The sequence below is a fragment of the Erythrolamprus reginae genome, chromosome 3 (assembly GCF_031021105.1).
Source record: "Erythrolamprus reginae isolate rEryReg1 chromosome 3, rEryReg1.hap1, whole genome shotgun sequence".
Classification (NCBI taxonomy): Eukaryota; Metazoa; Chordata; class Lepidosauria; order Squamata; family Dipsadidae; genus Erythrolamprus; species Erythrolamprus reginae.
Genome location: NC_091952.1, coordinates 49,326,394 through 49,347,242, shown reverse-complemented (window position 1 = coordinate 49,347,242; position 20,849 = coordinate 49,326,394). Strand labels below are relative to the sequence as shown.

Here is a 20,849-nt window from a genome sequence, read left to right as displayed (position 1 = left end):
AGTAGGGATTTTTTTTTTTGAATTTCACCCCTGTCCTCATAGTCATATGATCAAAATTCAGCTGCTAAATATGATGGTTGCAGTGTTCTAGGGTCATGTGATTACCTTGTGCGACCTCCCAACAAGCCAAGCCAATGGGGAAACCAAATTCACTTAATACTATGTTACTAACTTAACAACTGCAGTGATTCAGTTAACAACTGCAGCAAGAAAGGTCATAGAATGGGTCAAAAAAATCATTTAATAACTGTCTTGCTTAACAACAGAAACGTTGGGCTCAATTGTAGTCCTGAATCGAAGACTGCCTGTATTCTGCTGTAATGTGATATAGAGCAGTGTTTCCCAACCTTGGCTACTTAAATATATTTGGACTTCAACTCCCAGAATTCCCCAGCCAGCGAATGCTGGCTGGGGAATTCTAGGAGTTGAAGTCCAGATATCTTCAAGTGGCCAAGGTTGGGAAACACTGATATAGAGCAATGTAAATTATAGGATTAAAAAAAAACCAACCTGACTTATTTCCCCAAACAACATAGGTGCAAATATTGTTGCATATTTTTATTATCATTGAAATTCATGGAAAAATTTAAGGGATCCTAAATACTTTTCCAAAAGATACAAGTGACGGTTTGATCTATTTGCTGACTCGCCTTCTCTGTTTCTGCTCGTTAAAAACAATTTAACGAGTTTACAATGCATGATAGTAACCCATACAGGTTAAAATTTAAATGAAAACTCTCACCCGTTTTGTTACAGAGATTTTGGAAGAACTTCTGATTGTAGATGCGAGCCACTCCACTTATCTCAGCCACCTCCATCTCAGTTTTGCTGTGGCTATTAATAAAATTGGTGGTAATGCCAATAGCCAATTTGCCTCGTGTCTCCTTCCTCTTAAAGCCTGTGAGAAAACATGAAAAACAGCCTTCAATCAACTGAGAAAGAGGAGTCAACCATACAGGAAATGGTCAGGGCAAGAATCAAAAACAGCAATATAAAGCAAAAACCATGCTTGATATGTATCCAAATTCATCCAAAATATAATCAGTCCAAGTTTCTTTGTTACCATATTTTCAGTAGTGAAAAGACACCTTGCAGACAATACAATGTTTTTGGTGATCCTGCACCTCCAGAATAATCTCTCTTAATTCCTTTTGGTTTTAAAAGTTCCCTAAAAATATTACTCTGGTCACCATTTCATTAACTACACGCAGCTCCATTTTAGCCAATCTTCCTCAAATAGTGGTGCGCATCCCCCCTGGTGGGGCTGAGAACAATGCCATGGGGAGCACGTATGACCCTGGGGAACATGTGTGGTCCCTCTCAATCAATTCCCCCGGATTGGTAGTGTTTTCCCAGTTGCACACTGCTACAAGCCTGGAAGAGAAGGCGGCAAGGCGGGACCGGGTGGCTGCGTGGGTTCTTGCTGTTTTCGGCGGGTGCTACAGTAGCCATGAACTTAAGCTGGCTTGGCCCCATGTCAAAAAAGGTCCCTAACCACGGTAGCCTGTGGCTGCCTAACTGAAAACAGGCTCCACTGAGTTCAGTGTGATTTACTCCGAGGTAAATGGGTAGAGCAGCCTTCTCCAGCCAATAGTTTGCTTGCAGCTTATTATAAGCCAATTATTTGCTAAAACGTTTTATTTGCTAAAACCAGTGCTTCTCAATTATTTTCTGTTACACACCCCCTAGGAAGAAGTAAATATTTTGCGCCTGCTCCCCACCTCTCCGATGTGGGCCCCAATGGAATTTTAGTGCTAATATTTATTATTTTACTTATTAATTTTTATATTTATTATTTTACTTAGTACAGAACAGATACTAGAGAGGGAAAAAACCCGACCAATCAAAGCTGAACACCCATTTTTATCATCATACTTAAAACTTCACAGAATCTGTCGTGGTAATTGAGCAAAATTGAGAAGAGATACTAAAAAAAAGCAACTGAAGTTTCTCTCTAAAATCATGTGCTGCTTAATGTTCCACTCCTTAGGCACTGCTTATTTACAATATTCCACATGGTTTATATTTAATTTAAAAAAGAGATCCTCTTAATTAGGCAATTTACTGTCGCCATTTCATAAACCTTTATATTCCAATGCTAAGTTTAATACAATATTGGAGTTTCTTTTATTATCTGAAATGGGTGGGTTCCTCTAGGTTCGGACCAGATTGCCCGAACCGCTAGTGACCCGCTGGTGATGTCATAATGGCATCATGGATCCAGTTCAGTCGGTGCTGGTCCGTGGGTGCCGCCATTTTTTTTCTGAAATGTTTGACTATTTTTTTTTACTGTTTGGATGTTGTTTCCTCTGCTGTTGCTTGAAAAGGGGCCCTCCCACCCACCTCTGGGTTTAAACTGACCTTTATTCCTTTGCCTGAAGCACAGCTGATCAGCTCATCAGCTGTATTTCGGGCCGATTCCAGCTATTGAGCATGCGTAGAAGCCAAATTGCACAAGGCAAAAGTCACGATGCGAACAGATGGCGAAGATAATTGGAACCCACCCCTGATATGAAAGATTGGAAATATGTTTCTCCAAGCAACATTTTCAATGACAAAAACTGAGGTTTGGGGAAATCTCCACAATCACCGGCATCTATGATTTTTTTACCTCAAATTCTCCTGTCTAATCTCAGTTAAGTTTATTTTATTTATTTATTCGATTTTTATGCCGCCCTTCTCCTTAGACTCAGGGCAGCTTACAACATGTTAGCAATAGCCTTTTAACAGAGCCAGCATATTGTCCCCCAATCCGGGTCCTCATTTTACCCACCTCGAAAGGATGGAAGGCTGAGTCAACCTTGAGCCAGTGGTGAGATTTGAACCGCTGACCTATAGATCTACAATCAGCTTCAGTGGCCTGCAGTACAACACTCTACCTGCTGCGCCACCCCGGCTCTGGTTACACCATTCACCTTCAGTTTTTCGTACCAATAAGCATTCAGCTTTGAACCAATTTTTTACAAGTTAGAGTTGCAAGTTCTCATTCAGCTGGAGCACTGGTTTTTTTGAATAATGAAATTACAATACTGTACCTGTAAGAAGTCTCTAAATGTGGAGCTGTTTTAATAATGTCCCTCCAGTTCTGTCTATCGATCAACTTGTGAATATTCACACAACACTTATGAAAAGAGAATGCAAAGAGTGACAGGCCATAGGTGACTGCTTACCTTACCTTCTGGCACAAACCTTCCACCACCAGCAGAGATGAGAACATCAAATTCATACTGGCTCAAAGGAGACGAGCCAGGCTGCAGGTCAGCTCTCCATCTACTGACTGCAATATAAAGATGAAATCAAGACTCGGACCATGACGGCAGCAAATTAACTCCTATTCACAGACACGCGTGTTTATAAAGAAATCGGAGGCTCACAGACTAGTGATTGGCTGAAAAGTAAGTAAGTAATCATCCAACCTGCCTTGGCACTTGCTAAGAATTAATGTCCAAATTTAAAAATAATTCACACATTTGCTTAGAGAGATGCAATTTTACTTGCGGTGGGACCTTTAACTAAATATCAAGGGGGGGGGGAATCATGAAACTAGGACTGTTTTGCAGGTTAACATTTTAGAGCCACAAGTAATCAGAAAGATTGGAAATTATTGGAGAGAAGCAACCAGTGCTGGTTTCTTTCTGATTTTATTGTTGTGAGCTGCCCCGAATCTTCGGAGAGGGGCAGCATACAAATCTAATTAATAATAATAATAATAATTATTATTATTATTATTATTATTATTATTATTATTATTATTATTATTATTATGTCAATACAACACAGCAAACAAGATCACTATGATGGATTTCGTATTTCATCACCAGTCGGGCGCTTCCCAAGCACCTAGGACTGTGTGATGTAGCGGCAAATTATGTTTGCCGATCACAGTAAAGCGGCCTTTTGCAATTGACAGATGGAGATTTTTGTCAATTCCGATGGTTTTCAAATGTCCGCTGAGATCCTTTGGCGCTGCGCCCAGCGTGCCAAGTACATGGACCACTTTCACTGGCTTATGCCAGAGTCGTTGCAGCTCAATTTTTAGATCTTCGTATTTCACTAATTTCTCTAGCTGCTTCTCCTCAATTCTGCTGTCCCCTGAGATTGCGATGTCGATGATCCATGCTTTTTCTCCACAATCAAGATGTCTGGTGTGTTATGCTTCGGAATTCGGTCAGTCTGAAGTCAGAAGTCCCACAGTAGTTTTGCTTGCTCATTTTTGACCACTTTTTTGGAAATAATAATAATAATAATAATTATAATTATAATTATAATTATTATTATTATTTATATGGAAAGTCTGAACATCTTTAAACCAAACAGAATACAATCATGGAAGTTTTCCATGATAAGGGACCATCCCACATATACATTTATAAACCGGAGTTCTTTTTGTCCTTTCACAGTACGATTAGCGGCTGATAAATGTTAGAATTATATCTGGGCCAAATGCAACTGAATACTTTTTAGCGCCAAATGCTCCGATTGCATTGCTTCTCTGCATTTTATCTTAATACAGCAGAAAAGCAATTCACTTTTAACAAGACAGCAGGAAAATCTATTATTAATGAAGAAAAGCCAACTCTTAGGATAAATAATAGGGCTGAGTAAATCTCAGCAGTTTTTTTCTTCTTCACCATAATTCATAGGTAGGATAATGCTTTCCCAAATGCTCTCCTGAAACATTATGCTTTCACAGTTTTTCAGAAACATAACAAGGAGTTGAAATGCCTGAGGATAGGCTGATCCATTTGCTGTATAAGTCGGCGGTCACCAACTGGTGGTCTGTGGACCAATGGTAATCTGCGAGAAAATGTTGGTGGAAAAATATTTACATTTTTATATTGCACTAAATATTATTTATCCTTTTTTTTTAAATCGTATTAGTGGTTTGTAGGATTTAAAATTATGAATTCAGTTGTTCCTGAAGTCTGAAAGGTTGGTGAATCTGCCTTCAAATACTTAGAAGAACTGGGTATTATTGATATTCTTACCCTGTCCACGAGAGTTCACTACTGGTAGAATAAGCCCCTTAAATTGTACACCGATGTGGACATGAACACCTAACAACAAGGCTACTTTCAGCAGGATCAACTGCAGCTGACGGATACCTACAGATACAAAAGAAGATTACCTATATATATAGCGATGTGTAAGTTCTCACTGCTACAAATCAAGCAGGAGGTTTTAGCCACTTTTTTATTTCAGGAAAATAAAAAGGCAACATTATACTTCAAAATTATTGAAAAGTAATTAAGAAAAGGTGCTTTTGGCTCTATGCAAGACCAGCATCGATCTGTTGATTATATGCCCTCAAGTTAGTATTAACTCTTAGCAACCACATAGACAGACAATTTTTAAGGATGGCCTGTCCTAACCTCGCCCTTCACATTCTCCAGTAGTGCACAATTGCTGATGTAGCTGAATCCATCTACTTTGCTGTTGCTCATCCCCTTCCCCTTCCTTCCATCTCTTCCCACATCACAGACATCCCCAAAAAGCTTCACAAAACGTGTTCAAACTATTATTTGAGCCTGGTTATTTGACCACAAACGAGCACTTGGGATTTGATTATAGGTTGTTTATCCATTTGTTCGTTTCTTAAGAGTATTCTAAAGAGCCTTCAACAATCCCAAAGTTTAAACGTTTCTATAGTCTTTCTCTCCTGCTTCTTCAAAATTCAACTTTTGCTTTCATTGGGTGTCACAAGGAAAACAATTACCTGCAAGATTCTGATTTCTGAGGATTCAGATATGCCATGGCATCAGAATATGTTTTCCAAGGCCTTCATTGCTATGTATAGTCTACAATATATTTTGTGACTGCAGTTTCTTTCATTTTCTGTTGAGAGCTGATGCTAACATACAGAAGTATCCATCACTTCAATATCTGTATTCTAAGGTGGGTAGCTGTGCCTGCTAGCACTAGTTTTATCTTTTTTATATGTATTCTTTATTCCATTTTTTCCACTTTGTACTTGACTGTCAGCTCATTTGCATGTTCAGTTGTCAGACTGATATTATCAGAATAACACAGCTAAACGTTCGAGTGCCTCTTCCTGCCCGTTATTGAAATCTACCCTATCCCCAAGACCTCTGCAAATCCTTTGTGCTGATATTGCTGGCTCTTGCTTAACAGCGATCTTGTGATATTACAGTTACAGTGTTCCCTCAATTTTCGCGGGGGATGCGTTCTGAGACCGCCCGCGAAAGTCGAATTTCCGCGAAGTAGAGATGCGGAAGTAAACACACTATTTTTGGCTATGAACAGTATCACAAGCCTTCCCTTAACACTTTAAACCCCTGAATTGCAATTTCCCATTCCCTTAGCAACCATTTAGATTATTGCTCACCGTGTTTATATATTAAAGTTTATTAAAAAAATATTTATTAAAGGTAGATGAAAGTTTGACGATGACGTATGATGTCATCGGGCAGGAAAAACTGTGGTATAGAGGAAAAAACCGCAAAGTATTTTTTAATTAATATTTTTGAAAAAACATGGTATAGACGTTTCGTGAAGTTTGAACCCGCAAAAATCGAGGAACACTGTACTTCTCTGTCCTTGACAGTTATCCTAACATACTTACTGATGTGATCCAAGGAGCCAGTGCAGAAACGGCCATAGAATTTCTTGGCTCCAAGTGCCCGCAGGTCATGGATACTGAAAGGCCAAAGATGCAGCACATTGTTTCGGGAAAAGACATCTCTCTTCTCTACCACCACAACGTGTGCTCCAAGGAAAGCCAATTCAATAGCCGAGCGGAGGCCACAGGGCCCGGCCCCAATGATCAGGCACTGGAAAACATTGTCACAATGAATCGCCAGACATAAAGAATTCGACAAGACAATGCCTTCCTGACAGCACTAAAACTAGATGGGAACTTTACACAAGACTGCGTGCTATTACATCAAAATAGGAGCAACAGTATGGTCTGTGGGATAGAAGGGACATTACATCCTCCTCCTTCAGTTCCCCATTTTTCCTTTCTTTTGCTCTGGACAAAAGGAACATTAGCTAAGGTGTTATAGTGGAGCTTCCCTGATGATAATCATTTACAATAATTGCTCACTAATTGTTGGATTCTGCTGACAATCATTACAATTAGCATTAGTTTCTTCTATTCAGTCAGGCATCCTCTTCTACTCATAGAAGAGAAAAACTTCTACTTTAATTTTAGTGAAAGTTGGAATATAGCAACATTAGAAATAATTGAAATGTGCAAGCATTGAAAAATGCTTGATTGCTTGAAAAATGGGACCACCTTTTTTTAAAAAAAAATAAATTAATTATATTTCCAGCCTGCAGGCAACCAAATATACAAGTTCTGTTATGTCTCTTGACAAGTCACTGCAGATCCGGATGAGACTGCTACAAAAGTGCTTCCAAGGTCAGAATTTATGTTTAAGGCTTATCTTGACCATCAAACACACAAGTCTTCAAAGAATCTATGGTGCAAGTTGTTATCAGTAATGCTGATAGCCAGAATTCAAACTTTGTTGGAATACAATTTCAACTTCGTATCCTATCAAATACTTGAAAAGCTCCAAAGTATCTTTCCAGCAATAAAGCAAAAAGACAATATTTTTGAAATACAAATGAACATTATGGTTTTTAAAAATGTAAAGGCCAGAATAGCTTGATCTAAGATTGACCTCACTTGCTTCATGGCTAGTATTCCTCTATGTCATAAGGTGAATGGAGCAACTAATTATTCCTTTGTTCTAATTTTGTAATTTCTATTAATGTTCATAGTTTTAAAAATTAAAATATTTGAATTTTTATTTATTTATTTATTTATTTATTTATTTATTGGATTTGTATGCCACCCCTCTCCGCAGACTCGGGATATTTGTTTCTTTTAAAAAATACCTGCAGTTTTCTGGAGATGCCTGTTTCTTTTTATTTTTGTTATGTCTAGGTTTTTTTTGTCTCCTGAAAAACTATAATTTTGTTGCTAAATATAATACTTATTCATGTACTATGTAACAAAAAAAAATCAGCAGTTATATTAGTGCAATTCTATATTGATTATTTTTAAATGTAGAAACACTTTTGGGGGAGGTTTTTTTTTTCATTTTACAGAATTATGTATAGTTTTAAAGGAAATACTTTTTTTCTTTGAAAATACTGTATAGATTTTTAAAAAGTGCAATCATTATGGAGGTGGGGTTTTAATACAAGTATAGGAATGAAGAAAACCATCTGTAAATAAGGAATCGGAAACTTATAACACTGAAAGACAGACCTAAACTAATCTCTTCATAGCAAACAGCAGGAAAATTAGTAACAATAACTGGGAATCAAGTAAGAAACTAGCTATCATGCTGTCTAGACTTATAATTATGACACATATAGACATATACCTTTGCAGGTATATAAACTGTCTTCATACTTTAACCAAAGGAAAGTTAGCACTAGTAATCAGACACCAGTCATGAAGCCAGTTGTCATAATGTCTAGATCTTAGTGTCTTAGCATCTCATATGGAAACCCATCAAAACGAATCTTCTTAAGATTGTCATTTTGCAACTATGACATGGCTTTTTACCTTGGTGTTTGAACATGCTCTTCCCTGGTCATAGTCTCTGTGGCTAGCCTTCTTGTCCAATTTGGTCCACAAAGCTTTAGCGCTCCAATAATTGAGAGAAGATTTGAGCTTGTGATAGAAATTGATCTGGCCAGTATGTTCCAGATTCAGATGACTGCACAGTTCTTCAAATTTGCTCAAGACCTCTTTGCATTGCTTGGCATGCAGAAAGGCTTCAAAGAGAGAATGAGACTGATTTGGTTGCTCTCCATCTTGCTGATTCATTCTCCTGGGACTTCAGGGGCAAGAATGAAGCCTGGAAAAGCAAGCAGAAGATTACAGGTGTGTATCAATGTTCTTGTTCCAAGAAGTAATGGAGTAACTAAAAGCAAAATACAACTCTGGGCCTCCATTTGTGGTTGACATAGGAAGAGGAATGTGGAGTCCCACCACTCCTTTGTTTTTAGAAGTACAGTACGTAAATCTTTTTCAGGCAATGCCTCTACTTGAGCTCTAATGTACTCAATCTTAGTATAAAGTGAGGATACTGGACTATTTTGCCATTATACATGTTTAATACTCTTCAGTAGCCAAAAGAAGAGACATAACCAAGCAAACCCAGAAAAGCACATATTATTATTCACAGCTGTTGGTGCAGATGCCAATTATTTTCATAATGGGAGAACAACCAACTATGACTGTCAAAATTGATTCAAATGAAGGCCCTTCACTTTTTTCTGCTGAGAATCATTCCTAGATGGATCATCATCATCATCATCATCATCATCATCATCATCATCTTTTATTCATCAAACATGAAACTCGGTCAACTGAACATTTAAAAATGTGTTACAAATACCATTGCCTGATGCTAATGGTTGAGATTTATTCATTCATTCATTCAATTTTTATGCCACCCTTCTCCTTAGACTCAGGGCGGCTTACAACATGTTAGCAATAGCACTTTTTAACAGAGCCAGCCTATTGCCCCCACAATCCGGGTCCTCATTTTATCCACCTCAGAAGGATGGAAGGCTGAGTCAACTTTGAGCTGGTGATGAGATTTGAACCGCTGACCTACAAATCTACAGTCAGCTTCAGTGGCCTGCAGTACTGCACTCTACCTGCTACGCCACCCCAGCTCTTATGGGTTGCTGCCTGTATCCTAGGTATCTTCTTAAAACAATTAATAATAATAATAATTTATTGGATTTGTATGCCGCCCCTCTCCGTAGACTCAGGGCGGCTAACAACAATAATAAAAACAACATGTACAATCCAATAATAAAAAACAACTAAAACCCCTATTATAAAACCAAACATACACACAAACATACCATACATAACTTGCAATGGCCTAGGGGGAAGGGTTATCTCAACTCAATGCCTGGTGGTATAAATGAGTATAAAATATATGATGTTCCAAGTAGCGCAGGTTTTTTGTAGTTCTGCTGGTGTTATTGCAGGAAGCTGCAATTTCTTGATATGTTTTGTGGAATTCTTGGACATGGTACCAAGTGCTCCAATGACAATTGGTATCATTGTTATATTTTTCATCCATAGTCATGTAGTATAATTATATAATTATTACAGAATAAAAATTAAATATTATATAATTATTGTATTATGTAATTATATATTTCTATATAATAATAATAATAATAATAATAACATTATTATAATATCCCAATTATATCACAGCGGCTAGTTGTTTCATCGGATTTGACATTGATTACTAGTCGAGCCCGGATTTGGCATTACTAGTCAAGGATGTTGTAATGTATTAATACATTATTATTATTATTATTATTATTATTATTATTATTATTATTATGTTCCACACATTAATATATTAGTGCTATTTAGAACAATTTTATTACTGTTATCTGTACATCATCAACTGACTCTAAAAGATATGACAAGACTAAGAGAAGCATGAAACATTTCCTCTTTGAATTACTTCAGTTCCAAATGTCCTCTCTCTCTTTGTGTGAAGCAAGATGTTTAAGTGCAAAACAAGCCATGTTGAAAATGTTTTGAGCTTGAAATACAGTACTTCCCAAAATTTTCCACCCCTAGTTCAGGAGGCTTTTGAGCTCAAAACAAAGTTTTTCTAGTCTAAAAGTGTTCCAATTCAACCTATCTGTCTAATGCCATCTAGCATCATAGTACTTCAGGCATAGGCTTAGTCTCTTAACTAATAGGTTATTGACATCAATGTCAAGCTCAAACAAGCCATCGGAATTATTGCAATATGGAGGAAGTTAAACATGGAGCAAGATGATGAATTAGGTAAGCAAAGACACAGAATCATACCGCATCCTCAGTAACTAATGTTTCTGTGCTTTATTATTTTATTATTCTGTGCTAATTATTTCCTAATTAGAACCATGAAGAAAGGGAGGTTGGTTTTAGTTAAAATGTACACAGGTAAAAATGTTAATTTTTTATCTTTTTGTTGTTTCACAAATCTGAGTCATCTAATCCACAGCTGAAGTTCGTTTCACAGACTTCAGGAGAAGAATACAGGTAAGATAGAAATTAGACCAAACCTCCTCCCCAAGTTTACAGCATTTCTCAGATCAAATTAGCATTTTTTTTAAAAAAAAACCAGCAAGGCAAGTAACTTAGAAGTAGGCTTTCTCCAAACAGGAATAGTTTGAGATCTTCCTTCCCACACATTATCTAGCAATCAAAGGGCGTACATTCCATTTTCAGTCTTGGTTAATGACTACAATAATTTGCATAATTTGTCAGACTTGATCCTTAAGGTCAAAACTACTCATACAGTTCTAAACTGGAATTACCAATGACCACATTCATGACTTCCATTACACTTCTTCATTCTCTTTCTTCCCACAAAACATTTCTCCTCCCCACCCCACTTAGATGGTCCTGACATCTAAGTCTGCCTTTGATGTTTTCTTAAGTTTTTGTGCAAATTTTAGTACTGTATGAACGTTTTTTAATATTCCATATAACCACCACCGGCAGGAAAACTCAAAATTGGAAAACTGACAATATCCTCATGATTAGAAAAATCTTAGAAGATTCAGAATTGTGCAAATTGACAACGGAAATACATAAAAAAGAAGACTGTGAAATCTGAGGAAAATGGTATTGCTGGTTAAAACAAAATACAAATTTTAAAATGTGGTTATAAAACACAAAACCTCCAAGGTGAATCCATTAATGTTTGTACTCTTTCTCTCCAAGAATAGCAGAATTGTATGTATGTATGTATAATAAATGATATGGATATGGAAAATATAATATGAGATTAAATAACTATATAGATAGGTAAATGTTAATACACATTAAAAGAAATCAAATAGTATTGTAACTTGAAATTAGATATAGAAACATTCTGAAAAAACTGTAAAAGTGAGTAATCATTATTTGTATTTGTTTTGATGTATGTATTTTTTGCTGTATTTTATGTTTTTTTTGTCTGTCTTGTATGTCTTTTTTTAAATGGAAAAACTTAATATTTTTTTTAAAAAAGAACCTACCCCTTCATTGCATGAATAAATTAGCTCATTGGTTCATGGAAAGTTTCTGCTGTCACCCATCAGCTGCTTCTGCATGGCTGTGGTTGACCCAGAAAATTAACACAGTATTTTTTGCATTTCATTGCCTTGACTTGTTTACAATTTCATTCCTCTACTTATATGTTTATGCAGCCTCAACTCAGTTTAATGCATCAGTGATTTTTTGAAACTGTGCACAAAAATCTTTGGCGTGTTAAAAGTTTTTATAGTCATTCTTAAAGTGACATGATTCTTTATAATGTTGATATAAAACAAGTGGTTTATTTTATTTAAAACTGATATGCAAAATTTCTGTCTAGGATAAGCCAGTCTACACTGTCATCAACTAGAATGAGTAATTTTTTTCTCCCTACCTACCACTCCAGACAAATATTAGGACTTTTATGCCACCACTCTCCGAGGTCTCCTGTAATCACATGTACAGTTAAGCTCTATTCAGTCCTTCATGCAGGAGTCATCTGAGGCAGAAAACTATTTGGGTGCCTCTGATGAGTAAATTATACAAACATGTAACAAAAGGAACCAAGACCACAAAACTGATTACCAGTAACTGCTGGATCCAAACTAGGACTCAAAAAGATCTGAGGATTTGGTGTCTTCCTGTTCTTGCATTTCTTGAAGTTTTTTAAAAAAGTATTCTCTATTGCTGTTTGCAACTAGGTTGACTTTTACTACATATACTCTGTTTACAAAGCTTTTCAGCAGGAGAGAGTTGTTAGAATAAGCATTCTACTGAGATACGGCATGACGTGGTCAACATAGCATGTGACTTGAGCTTGAAGCAAAATCCTTTGGCAGCGATGAGAAATTTTGTCTCTAGGAAAGAAATCTGTTTCTAAACGGAAAAATTAAAAAATCAGATGAGTCATTTATGGTTAACCAATTGCACCATGAAATTATTTATATACTGTAATATCCCAAACAATCAGTCACCCTCTTCAGTCAAGGGATGTTTCTAACTAGCTATATATTTAGCACTACAGAGCTTTACTTAGCTTTCATTTTCATTTATTGTATATCTATTTAACTGATTTATTAATCAATGGTCTAGTTGTAAGTAGGGACTCTAGGAGTAGCTGTGGGAAGCAACCTGACTTGAGAAGAACCTTCTGCTCAATACTGCTTTGAAGAGAGAATGATATTTTCCAAACTTTATGTCTCATTTGGAAAGTAGGAGAATGGCATTAAATGACAGATCAGTCAAATTGGGCTTTGAAGGTTACTATACATAGCACCCAGAATATGAAGATAATCAAGTAGTCATTGAAAAGGAAAATTGCCAGAAAATTCTGAAACAAAAGGTTTTTGTTAGGAGTATATAAGAAGCTGGTGGTCCTCCCTATTCTCATTTAGAAGTGTAGCATTAAAATCCTTATCTAGATCTTGACGCGAAATCAGTTCCACGTTGCAAAACCAATCCAATACTCCTCCCTATTCTCATTTAGAAATGTAGCATCTAAACTTGTTTACCAGGTTGTCCAAGTTTCCAAGAGTCTCATCCACAATAAACTTGTTTTTGAATTGTACTGTAATGTATTTAAATTCCTTCAGATATGAATCTTGGAGTCTAAAGATCAGATTGAACACTCATATGGAAACCGGACATGATCGGATGAAGGGAATATATTTCACTTCTACGCAATTCCAAATTTATCTATTATCTATCTATCTATCTATCTATCTATCTATCTATCTATCTATCTATCTATCTATCTATCTATTAGATTTGTATCCCGCCCCTCTCCGGTGACTCGGAGCAACTCACAACAACAAAACAGTACAAATTCAATAGTTAAAAACAATTTAAAACCCTTAATATAAAAAACATACATCTCATACAAACCATACGTAAAGCGGAAACGGCCCAGGGGAATCAATTTCCCCATGCCTGATGGCAGAGGTGGGTTTTAAGGAGTTTGCAAAAGGCATCTCCGGGGGGAGCTGATTCCAGAGGGTCGGGGCCGCCACAGAGAAGGCTCTTCCCCTGGGTCCCGCCAGACGACATCGTTTTGTTGATGGGACCCGGAGAAGGCCAACTCTGTGGGACCTAACCGGTCGCTGGGATTTGTGCGGCAGAAGGCGGTCTCGGAGATATGTTATCATTTTTAGCTTTTTCCGAAAGGAAAGAAAAAAGTGACAGTTAAATTGCAGTAGTTATCTAACACCCCCAAAATTTACTTTCTTGGCTATTATAAACCCGATAGAAGTGGTTATTTGAAGAACTGTGTTTCCCAGGTTACATCTACCTGTCCCATTGGAAGATGCAGGTTACACATTCTATCTATGAAGCAGTGTTTTATGGAAATTATCTAGTTGTCTAAGGAATGGAGGAGAGAAAATAAGGAAAGAGGATGTGCCGACATTACAAAATTACTGGATATGTGCAATACAGGAATGGCTTTCTCATAGTGGAAAAGTGATGAAATAGCAAGTCACCATCATTTTATAAAAAAATTATTAGTTGAGTGAGATCAACTTTTTCCTGTACATGAGGGCTGGTAACCCATCATAGAAGTTAATTAATCATGACATCAAGTCATTTTTTCCCACTTCTGGCAGAAAATACCTATGTGCAGCTCTGCGACCTGGATTACAAACACCCCGATAGAGGTGACATCCAGAGCACTGATGCAGAACATCAATAAGTGCATTTGACTGAGCATAAGTACATGCCTGTGGGTGTAATAAGAGAGGCAAAACACCACTATTTCTTCTCTCTTATTGCCTCAGCATGTTATGGCCTTGCTTCAGGTCAATTTCCTGTTTGGAAAGAACCAACAAAAGAACCAACAAATGAAAGTACGTACCTTGAAACCTTGGGCTTAGACAACTTTGAACTACATCGCCTTTGATCTGATCTAAATGTAGCTCATAAAATCATCTGTCACAATGTCCTACCTGTCAATGACTACTTCAGCTTCACAATAATTACAAACTCAATGTAAATCATTCCAAACTCAATTGCAGAAAATACGACTTTAACAGCAGTTATCAATGCTTGGAATGCACTACCTGATTCTGTAGTTTCTTGCCCAAACCCCAAAAAGTTTAACCTTTGACTGTCAACTGTCGACCTCACCCCATTCTTAAGAAGTCAGTAGGGGGGGGCACGTAAGCGCACCATTGTATGGTGTCCCTGTCTTACTGTCCTATTGCCTCATTTATCTGTACTTACTTTGCTTGTTTATAAAAATTAAATTAAATTAATAAATAAATAAAATGGTAACCATGATTGTCTAGAATCAAGATTCAGGACCGGATGTAGAAGAAATGGCATTGATTGCAATAGTTAGTAGATTACTTTTATTGGGAAATGGGGGTCTCTACTCTTTCTGATCTCTCAGCTGCATTTGATACTATTAATCAGGGGTCCCCAAACTTTTTACACAGGGGGCCAGTTCACTGTCCCTCGGGCTGTTGGAGGGCCGGACTATTAAAAAAACCCTATGAACAAATCCCTATGCACACTGCACATACCTTATCTTAAAGTAAAAAACAAAATGGGAATGTACTATTTAGAGGGGGGAGAAGGTCTGAAATTCATATATGTTTATGTTTTGTTTTTAATTTTCTTTTGTTAATATCTGATTGGCTATACAAGGTTTTCTTGGCTTATAGAAAAATGTATAAAGAAAGAAGGAAGCACTTTGGCATAATGGTTAATAAGTTAGAAAAATAATTTGTGTACTTTTTGAAGGAACATTAAGGAGGGAATTTAATTTAAAAAATGAATGTAACTGGATGACAAAATTAGAAAAAAACCTTTTGCAACTTTTCTGATGATTGATATTAGTTACTAACAAAATACCACATTTTATTCATGGAAAATTAGATGGTACACTGTATTGTTTGATAAGAGAAAAATAAAAAAAATTACCCCCCCAAAAAACAGTCCTTCTTTCCTCTGTCCCTCCATTTCTCCTTCCTTCCTTCCTTCCCTCCTTCATTCCTCTCTACTTCTCTTTCCCTCCCTCTCTTTCCCTTTTCTTTCTTTCTTGCTCTCTTTTCCCTGTGCTCCTGTCAATCACCGGCGGGCCGGATAAATGGCCTCAGTGGGCCGCATGTGGCCCACGGGCCGTAGTTTGGGGACCGCTGCTATTAATCATAGCATCTGTCAGCGTTCTAAATAGCATCTGAGAAATAAAACAAGTCCCAGTCCATTTCTCTCAATCAGAGCTTGATTTATTAACAGAACCATGTTAGCTACGCCATTGTCATTCCAATTCTGATCCTTCCCAGAATCCCACCTAGGTTAAGGTTCATCTTACATCCCCCACACCCACAAGTTCATCACGAGAGCCAGTCTGTGTGCAGGGGCTTATCAACTTCCTCTTCTCTTCAGTTGAAGCAGAACAAACAGTGGCCTTGGCTTGGAGAAAGGAATCTTTGGTTGTGTCTAGTAACTTTCCCCTCTGACTACTCACTACCCCTCCCATCCCCCCTTGTCTTGTGTCAGGCTGAACTCTCTAACTCCACATGAAGACTTCGGCCTGACAACATCATTCTGGACTGCCTGTAGGAGGAGGCAGTGAAGGGCTACCAAAATTTTTACTACCATTCTGTGGGCGTGGCTTGTGCAGGACACCCTGCATCTTCTTTCAACATCTTTCAGTGCAAATTGGGTGCTCTGGGGTAGAGCTCCATTTTCACTACCCCACTGCCCTCCCCCCCCCCCCCCCCGTCCGGGCAGTATCCCACCCCTGGGAGGAGGGGATTGGAGGTACTGTGTTGCAGAGGCTCTACTCCATCCCTTGTATTGGTTCCTATTTGAAGACGGGCCCAAATCCTTGTACTGTATTGTGTCCAAGGGTTGGTTCTCTCTATCCAAACTAATAGTTACAGAAGGGCACTGGGTGAAGTATCTGAAGACTGTTAAACCCTGGCATACCCCCCAAAAAATCAAGTTAATCTAGAATGCAACTTTTACAAAAATTGGCTCAACTTAATACCTTCCCAATATAGATATCCAAGTATACAAAATTTCAAGTTTGCACAGAAGTTATAATCTCAATACAATCCAATGCAGTTTCAGAAATTGGTTTTCTTATCAAAATGTGTAAAATAGAAGGCAATGCTTCCCATAAGCATCATTTTTTCTGTAGGAGACCCCAAAGGGCAATACACACAAAAAAGAATTCATACGATCATTCACTTGTTCCTAATGCTGTCAATTTGGCCAAGTGTGATTTCAAGTGAGTTCAACGGACCTGAGCATTTGCAACTGGCCATATCAAGGACTCAGCAGAGTTACTCTTTAATTGAACTTAATTGTTTTTTCCATAACACATCCGGGAAAATCTAACACCAATTAGTAGGTGCAGACTGTTTAGCAAGACCTGCTATAAGCCTTACAGCTTTGCCTTTTGACACCACCCTTTAGCTGCAGTATTAAAAAGGGCTCACTTGCCAAGATTGTTCAGTGGGAGCTGGACACACACACACACACACACACACACACACACACACACACACACACGGAAGCAGAAATGCCCAAACTAAATGGGGGATGATGAGAACTTTAAATCCAACTAGCAACAGGGATTATGTCGTTAGGACCAAGTCTCTTTCCTTCTGGGGTTATTTACAAGAGCTAAAGAGCAACAGATGAAAGATAAGCTTCATCTCAGTTCAATATCTAAGTTTCCAAGAGGAAGGAAGTGTATGTGCCAACTTTCTTAAGCTTTTGCTGCCGAAATGTGCAGAAGGTGTTGTTGCTCATCAGTTGGGTTCATTACGTGACAAAGTGTATTTTCTCAGCTTTGTATATCAAACAAAACCAGTCAGTGGTTTGCAAATACTGGCTTATGCCTTATATCATCAGTATATCATGTCGACTAGTGCAGTTAGTTTATTTCAGTAAATCATGGTTAAACAGACCATAATTTACATGGGTCAGCCTAACCCCTGCTAACCTAAATTCAGATACAAACAATGTACAGGTTGTCCTCAACTTACAACCACAATTAAGCCCCAAATTGATGCAACTAGGTGAGAAATTTGTTAAGTGACTTTTGCCCCATTTTAACGACTTCTCGCCACACTTGTCAAGTGAATCGTTGCAGTTTATTAATTAGTAGCATGGCTGTTAAGCAAATCTGGTTTCCCCAGTGACTTTGCTTGTCAGAAAGTCACAAAAGCGGATCACATGACATGCAAGTCATAAATGTGAGTCAGTTGTCAGGCATCTGAATGTAAATCACGTGACCATTGAGATGCTGCAACGATTTTGTAAGAGTGGAAAATGGTCATCAGTTACTTTTTTCCCCCAGTGCTGTTGTAAGTTTGAACAGTCACTAAATGAACTGTTGTAAGACAAGAACTACCTGTAGTGGGAAAGAAGGCAGCAGGACCAACAAATGAATAAATCTGGAAGTACCCAATGACTATATCTTTCTTCTCTCATTGTCTAGCTTTACTGATTGTGAGTCACTCAGAGAATTGTGTTTTAAGATGGACAGCCACACAAATCTTTAAAATAAAATAAAATTAAAAATGAAATGAAAATTAAAAAAACAAAGACTCTGTTGAAAACTGTCAACAGGATTTAGTGCCTTGATTTATCTCTGTACATTGAGGACAAAAAGTCACATTTCCCCAGGCATAGAGATTCATTATCAGGGTCAAAATCTCTTATCAGAATTTTTGTGTCAAATCCAAATGCTTGCAAGAATTGGTCAATGGTTGAAGGCGAGTGTAAATAGGCAAAGGGAAGATCTGCCAAGCTTGAACCCCACTAGGAAACCCGGGCATGAGTTCTAGATAATAACAGCTCAGAAGGTTTTTAAAAGTTGCCCAGGAGATTCAATGATTCTACAATCAAGTTGCTATAGTATTCCAATTCTCTGACAAAAGGGGAAAAACACAAGAGGAGTCAGACCACAGACATAACTTCTCTTTCAAAACAAGTGTTGACCAACTCTTCCCATCCTTACTAGACAGGAGGGCTCGCAACCCGCCATAGACGCTAATAAAACAGAACATCAAGTGTTTTTTTCCACTTCTGCTGAATCAAAAGTCCTGCTTATAACAGAAAAATGCTCGGGTGCAAGCACAAGTCCCAAGTCTGTACTTTATTTTATTTTATTTTGCTTTTATCTTTGCTTTCTTTTTTATTTTTTGTCTTTCACTGTGAGTTGTATTGGGTTGTTGGGATGGGTACACGAAGAGAGGCTCAGCTAATCTCATGGCACACACACTGTACTCTGACAATAAAATTTTGGATTGAATTGAGATTAATAAATAATTATAAATTTCTTGCTGGATTGTTGGTTTCAGATGATTTGAACTGTTTTTAGGAGGTTTTATTTATTGATTGATTGTATTTATATGCTGCTCACTCAGAAACAGGCTCAGAGCGGCTAACAACAATCATAAATACAACAGCAATAAAAAAGCAGTAAAATATAATATAATATAATATAATATAATGGAATGGAATATAATATAATATAATATAATATAATATAATGCTCAAAAAAATAAAGGGAACACTCAAATGACACATCCTAGATCTGAATGAGTGAAATATTCTCATTGAATACTTTGTTCTGTACAAAGTTGAATGTGCACAACAGCATGTGAAATTGATTGTCAATCAGTGTTGCTTCCCAAGTGGACAGTTTGATTTCACAGAAGTTTGATTTACTTAAGAGTTCAATTGTTCCCTTTATTTTTTTAAGCAGTGTGTAATATAATAATAAAATCAACAATAATATGTTATATTTTAATTGTACAGTATTTGTCTGTGAGCTGGCCAGAGTCCCTTGGGAGTTCAATCAATCAATCAATAAATTAATTAATTAATTAATTAGTAGGTTGATTAAAAAAGCTGTAGCAATAATGTCAACAGGTAGGTTGGCAAATGTGTAAGTTGTTGAGTGTTTAAGACGATATAAAAGTGTAATTATCAATGATGATATCTATATGTCTGTATAAGTTGTGCTTTGTTTTTGTCTTTGTTTTATGGTATCTGTGTATTTTCCTTCATGTAAATAATTAACAAAGATTATTTTAAAAAAAAAATACATAAAGCGGGCCCCCCCACGCGAATTTAGCAAGAAGGGGGAATTCAAAGTAAGAAGGGGGAGTCCTGCCTACAAAGACCTTCATCTTTCATTCAACTCTTGCAACCCTTGCCAGGTCTTTAGATTCCTCTCACCGTGGCCAGCCTCCCTTTGCCCTGCAAGGAAAAGGGTCCGCCCCTGCCTTTTTCTTTTTCTGGTGTGGGAAGGCGAAGGGGTAGTGGAAGGTGAGAGCCAAGCGCTCTGCGTATGCTTAGCGGTACTCTGTTTTTATCGCCGATTCATATTACAGGCTACACCGCCCCACACACACGCCACGTCCAGACCTACCCGCAGTCGTTCCGGCGAGGCGGCAGCGCGCACAAAAAGACGCGGCCCTTCCTCGCCAGGCGAGGAGACAACGGAAAAGCCCCTCTTTCTTCCCGCTGGGTTTCCTTTGAGGGGCTGGTGGAGTAGCTTCTTCCGCCGCGGGAGACTCCGCTCTCGGCTGAGAGGAGCTGCTGGGCGGGGAGGCTGTTCGTGGAGTGTCCGCGCAGCCAAGGTGCCCCTTGCCCTTGTGGGGCAAGGGAAGAAATAAAGGAGGGGGGAAAAAAGGAGCGGCTCCTTTCCCAGCTCCGCAAGAAGCAGACGGGCACGGACTGAGAGAGGACGGGAGCCACATCGCCCTGAGGGCGGAGCTTCCCGGCCGAGCCCGGCGTTTCAAAACTCCCTGAGCGACGTGGGTTGGACCCCGAGGCCTATGGGTGTATATTG

At 38.1% G+C, this 20,849-nt stretch overlaps 1 protein-coding gene across 2 annotated transcripts in view; it reads right to left on the bottom strand.

The window, feature by feature from the left end:
* MICAL1 (microtubule associated monooxygenase, calponin and LIM domain containing 1) overlaps nt 1–20,789 on the bottom strand; it is a 58,833-nt gene extending 38,044 nt beyond the window's left edge. Inside the window, exons 1-6 of one of the 2 annotated variants that reach the window (XM_070745163.1) lie at nt 20,427–20,789; nt 8,546–8,840; nt 6,584–6,791; nt 4,989–5,105; nt 3,176–3,277; nt 743–898 (exon numbers count right to left, since the gene is read on the bottom strand). In XM_070745163.1, coding sequence (XP_070601264.1) covers nt 743–898; nt 3,176–3,277; nt 4,989–5,105; nt 6,584–6,791; nt 8,546–8,809 — 847 coding nt within the window. In that variant the 5' untranslated portion in view covers nt 8,810–8,840; nt 20,427–20,789. Of the gene's footprint in view, nt 1–742; nt 899–3,175; nt 3,278–4,988; nt 5,106–6,583; nt 6,792–8,545; nt 8,841–12,619; nt 12,697–20,426 lie in introns of those variants that run through there. The other variant, XM_070745164.1, reaches the window with a different exon arrangement.
* Nucleotides 20,790–20,849: the final 60 nt, after the last annotated feature.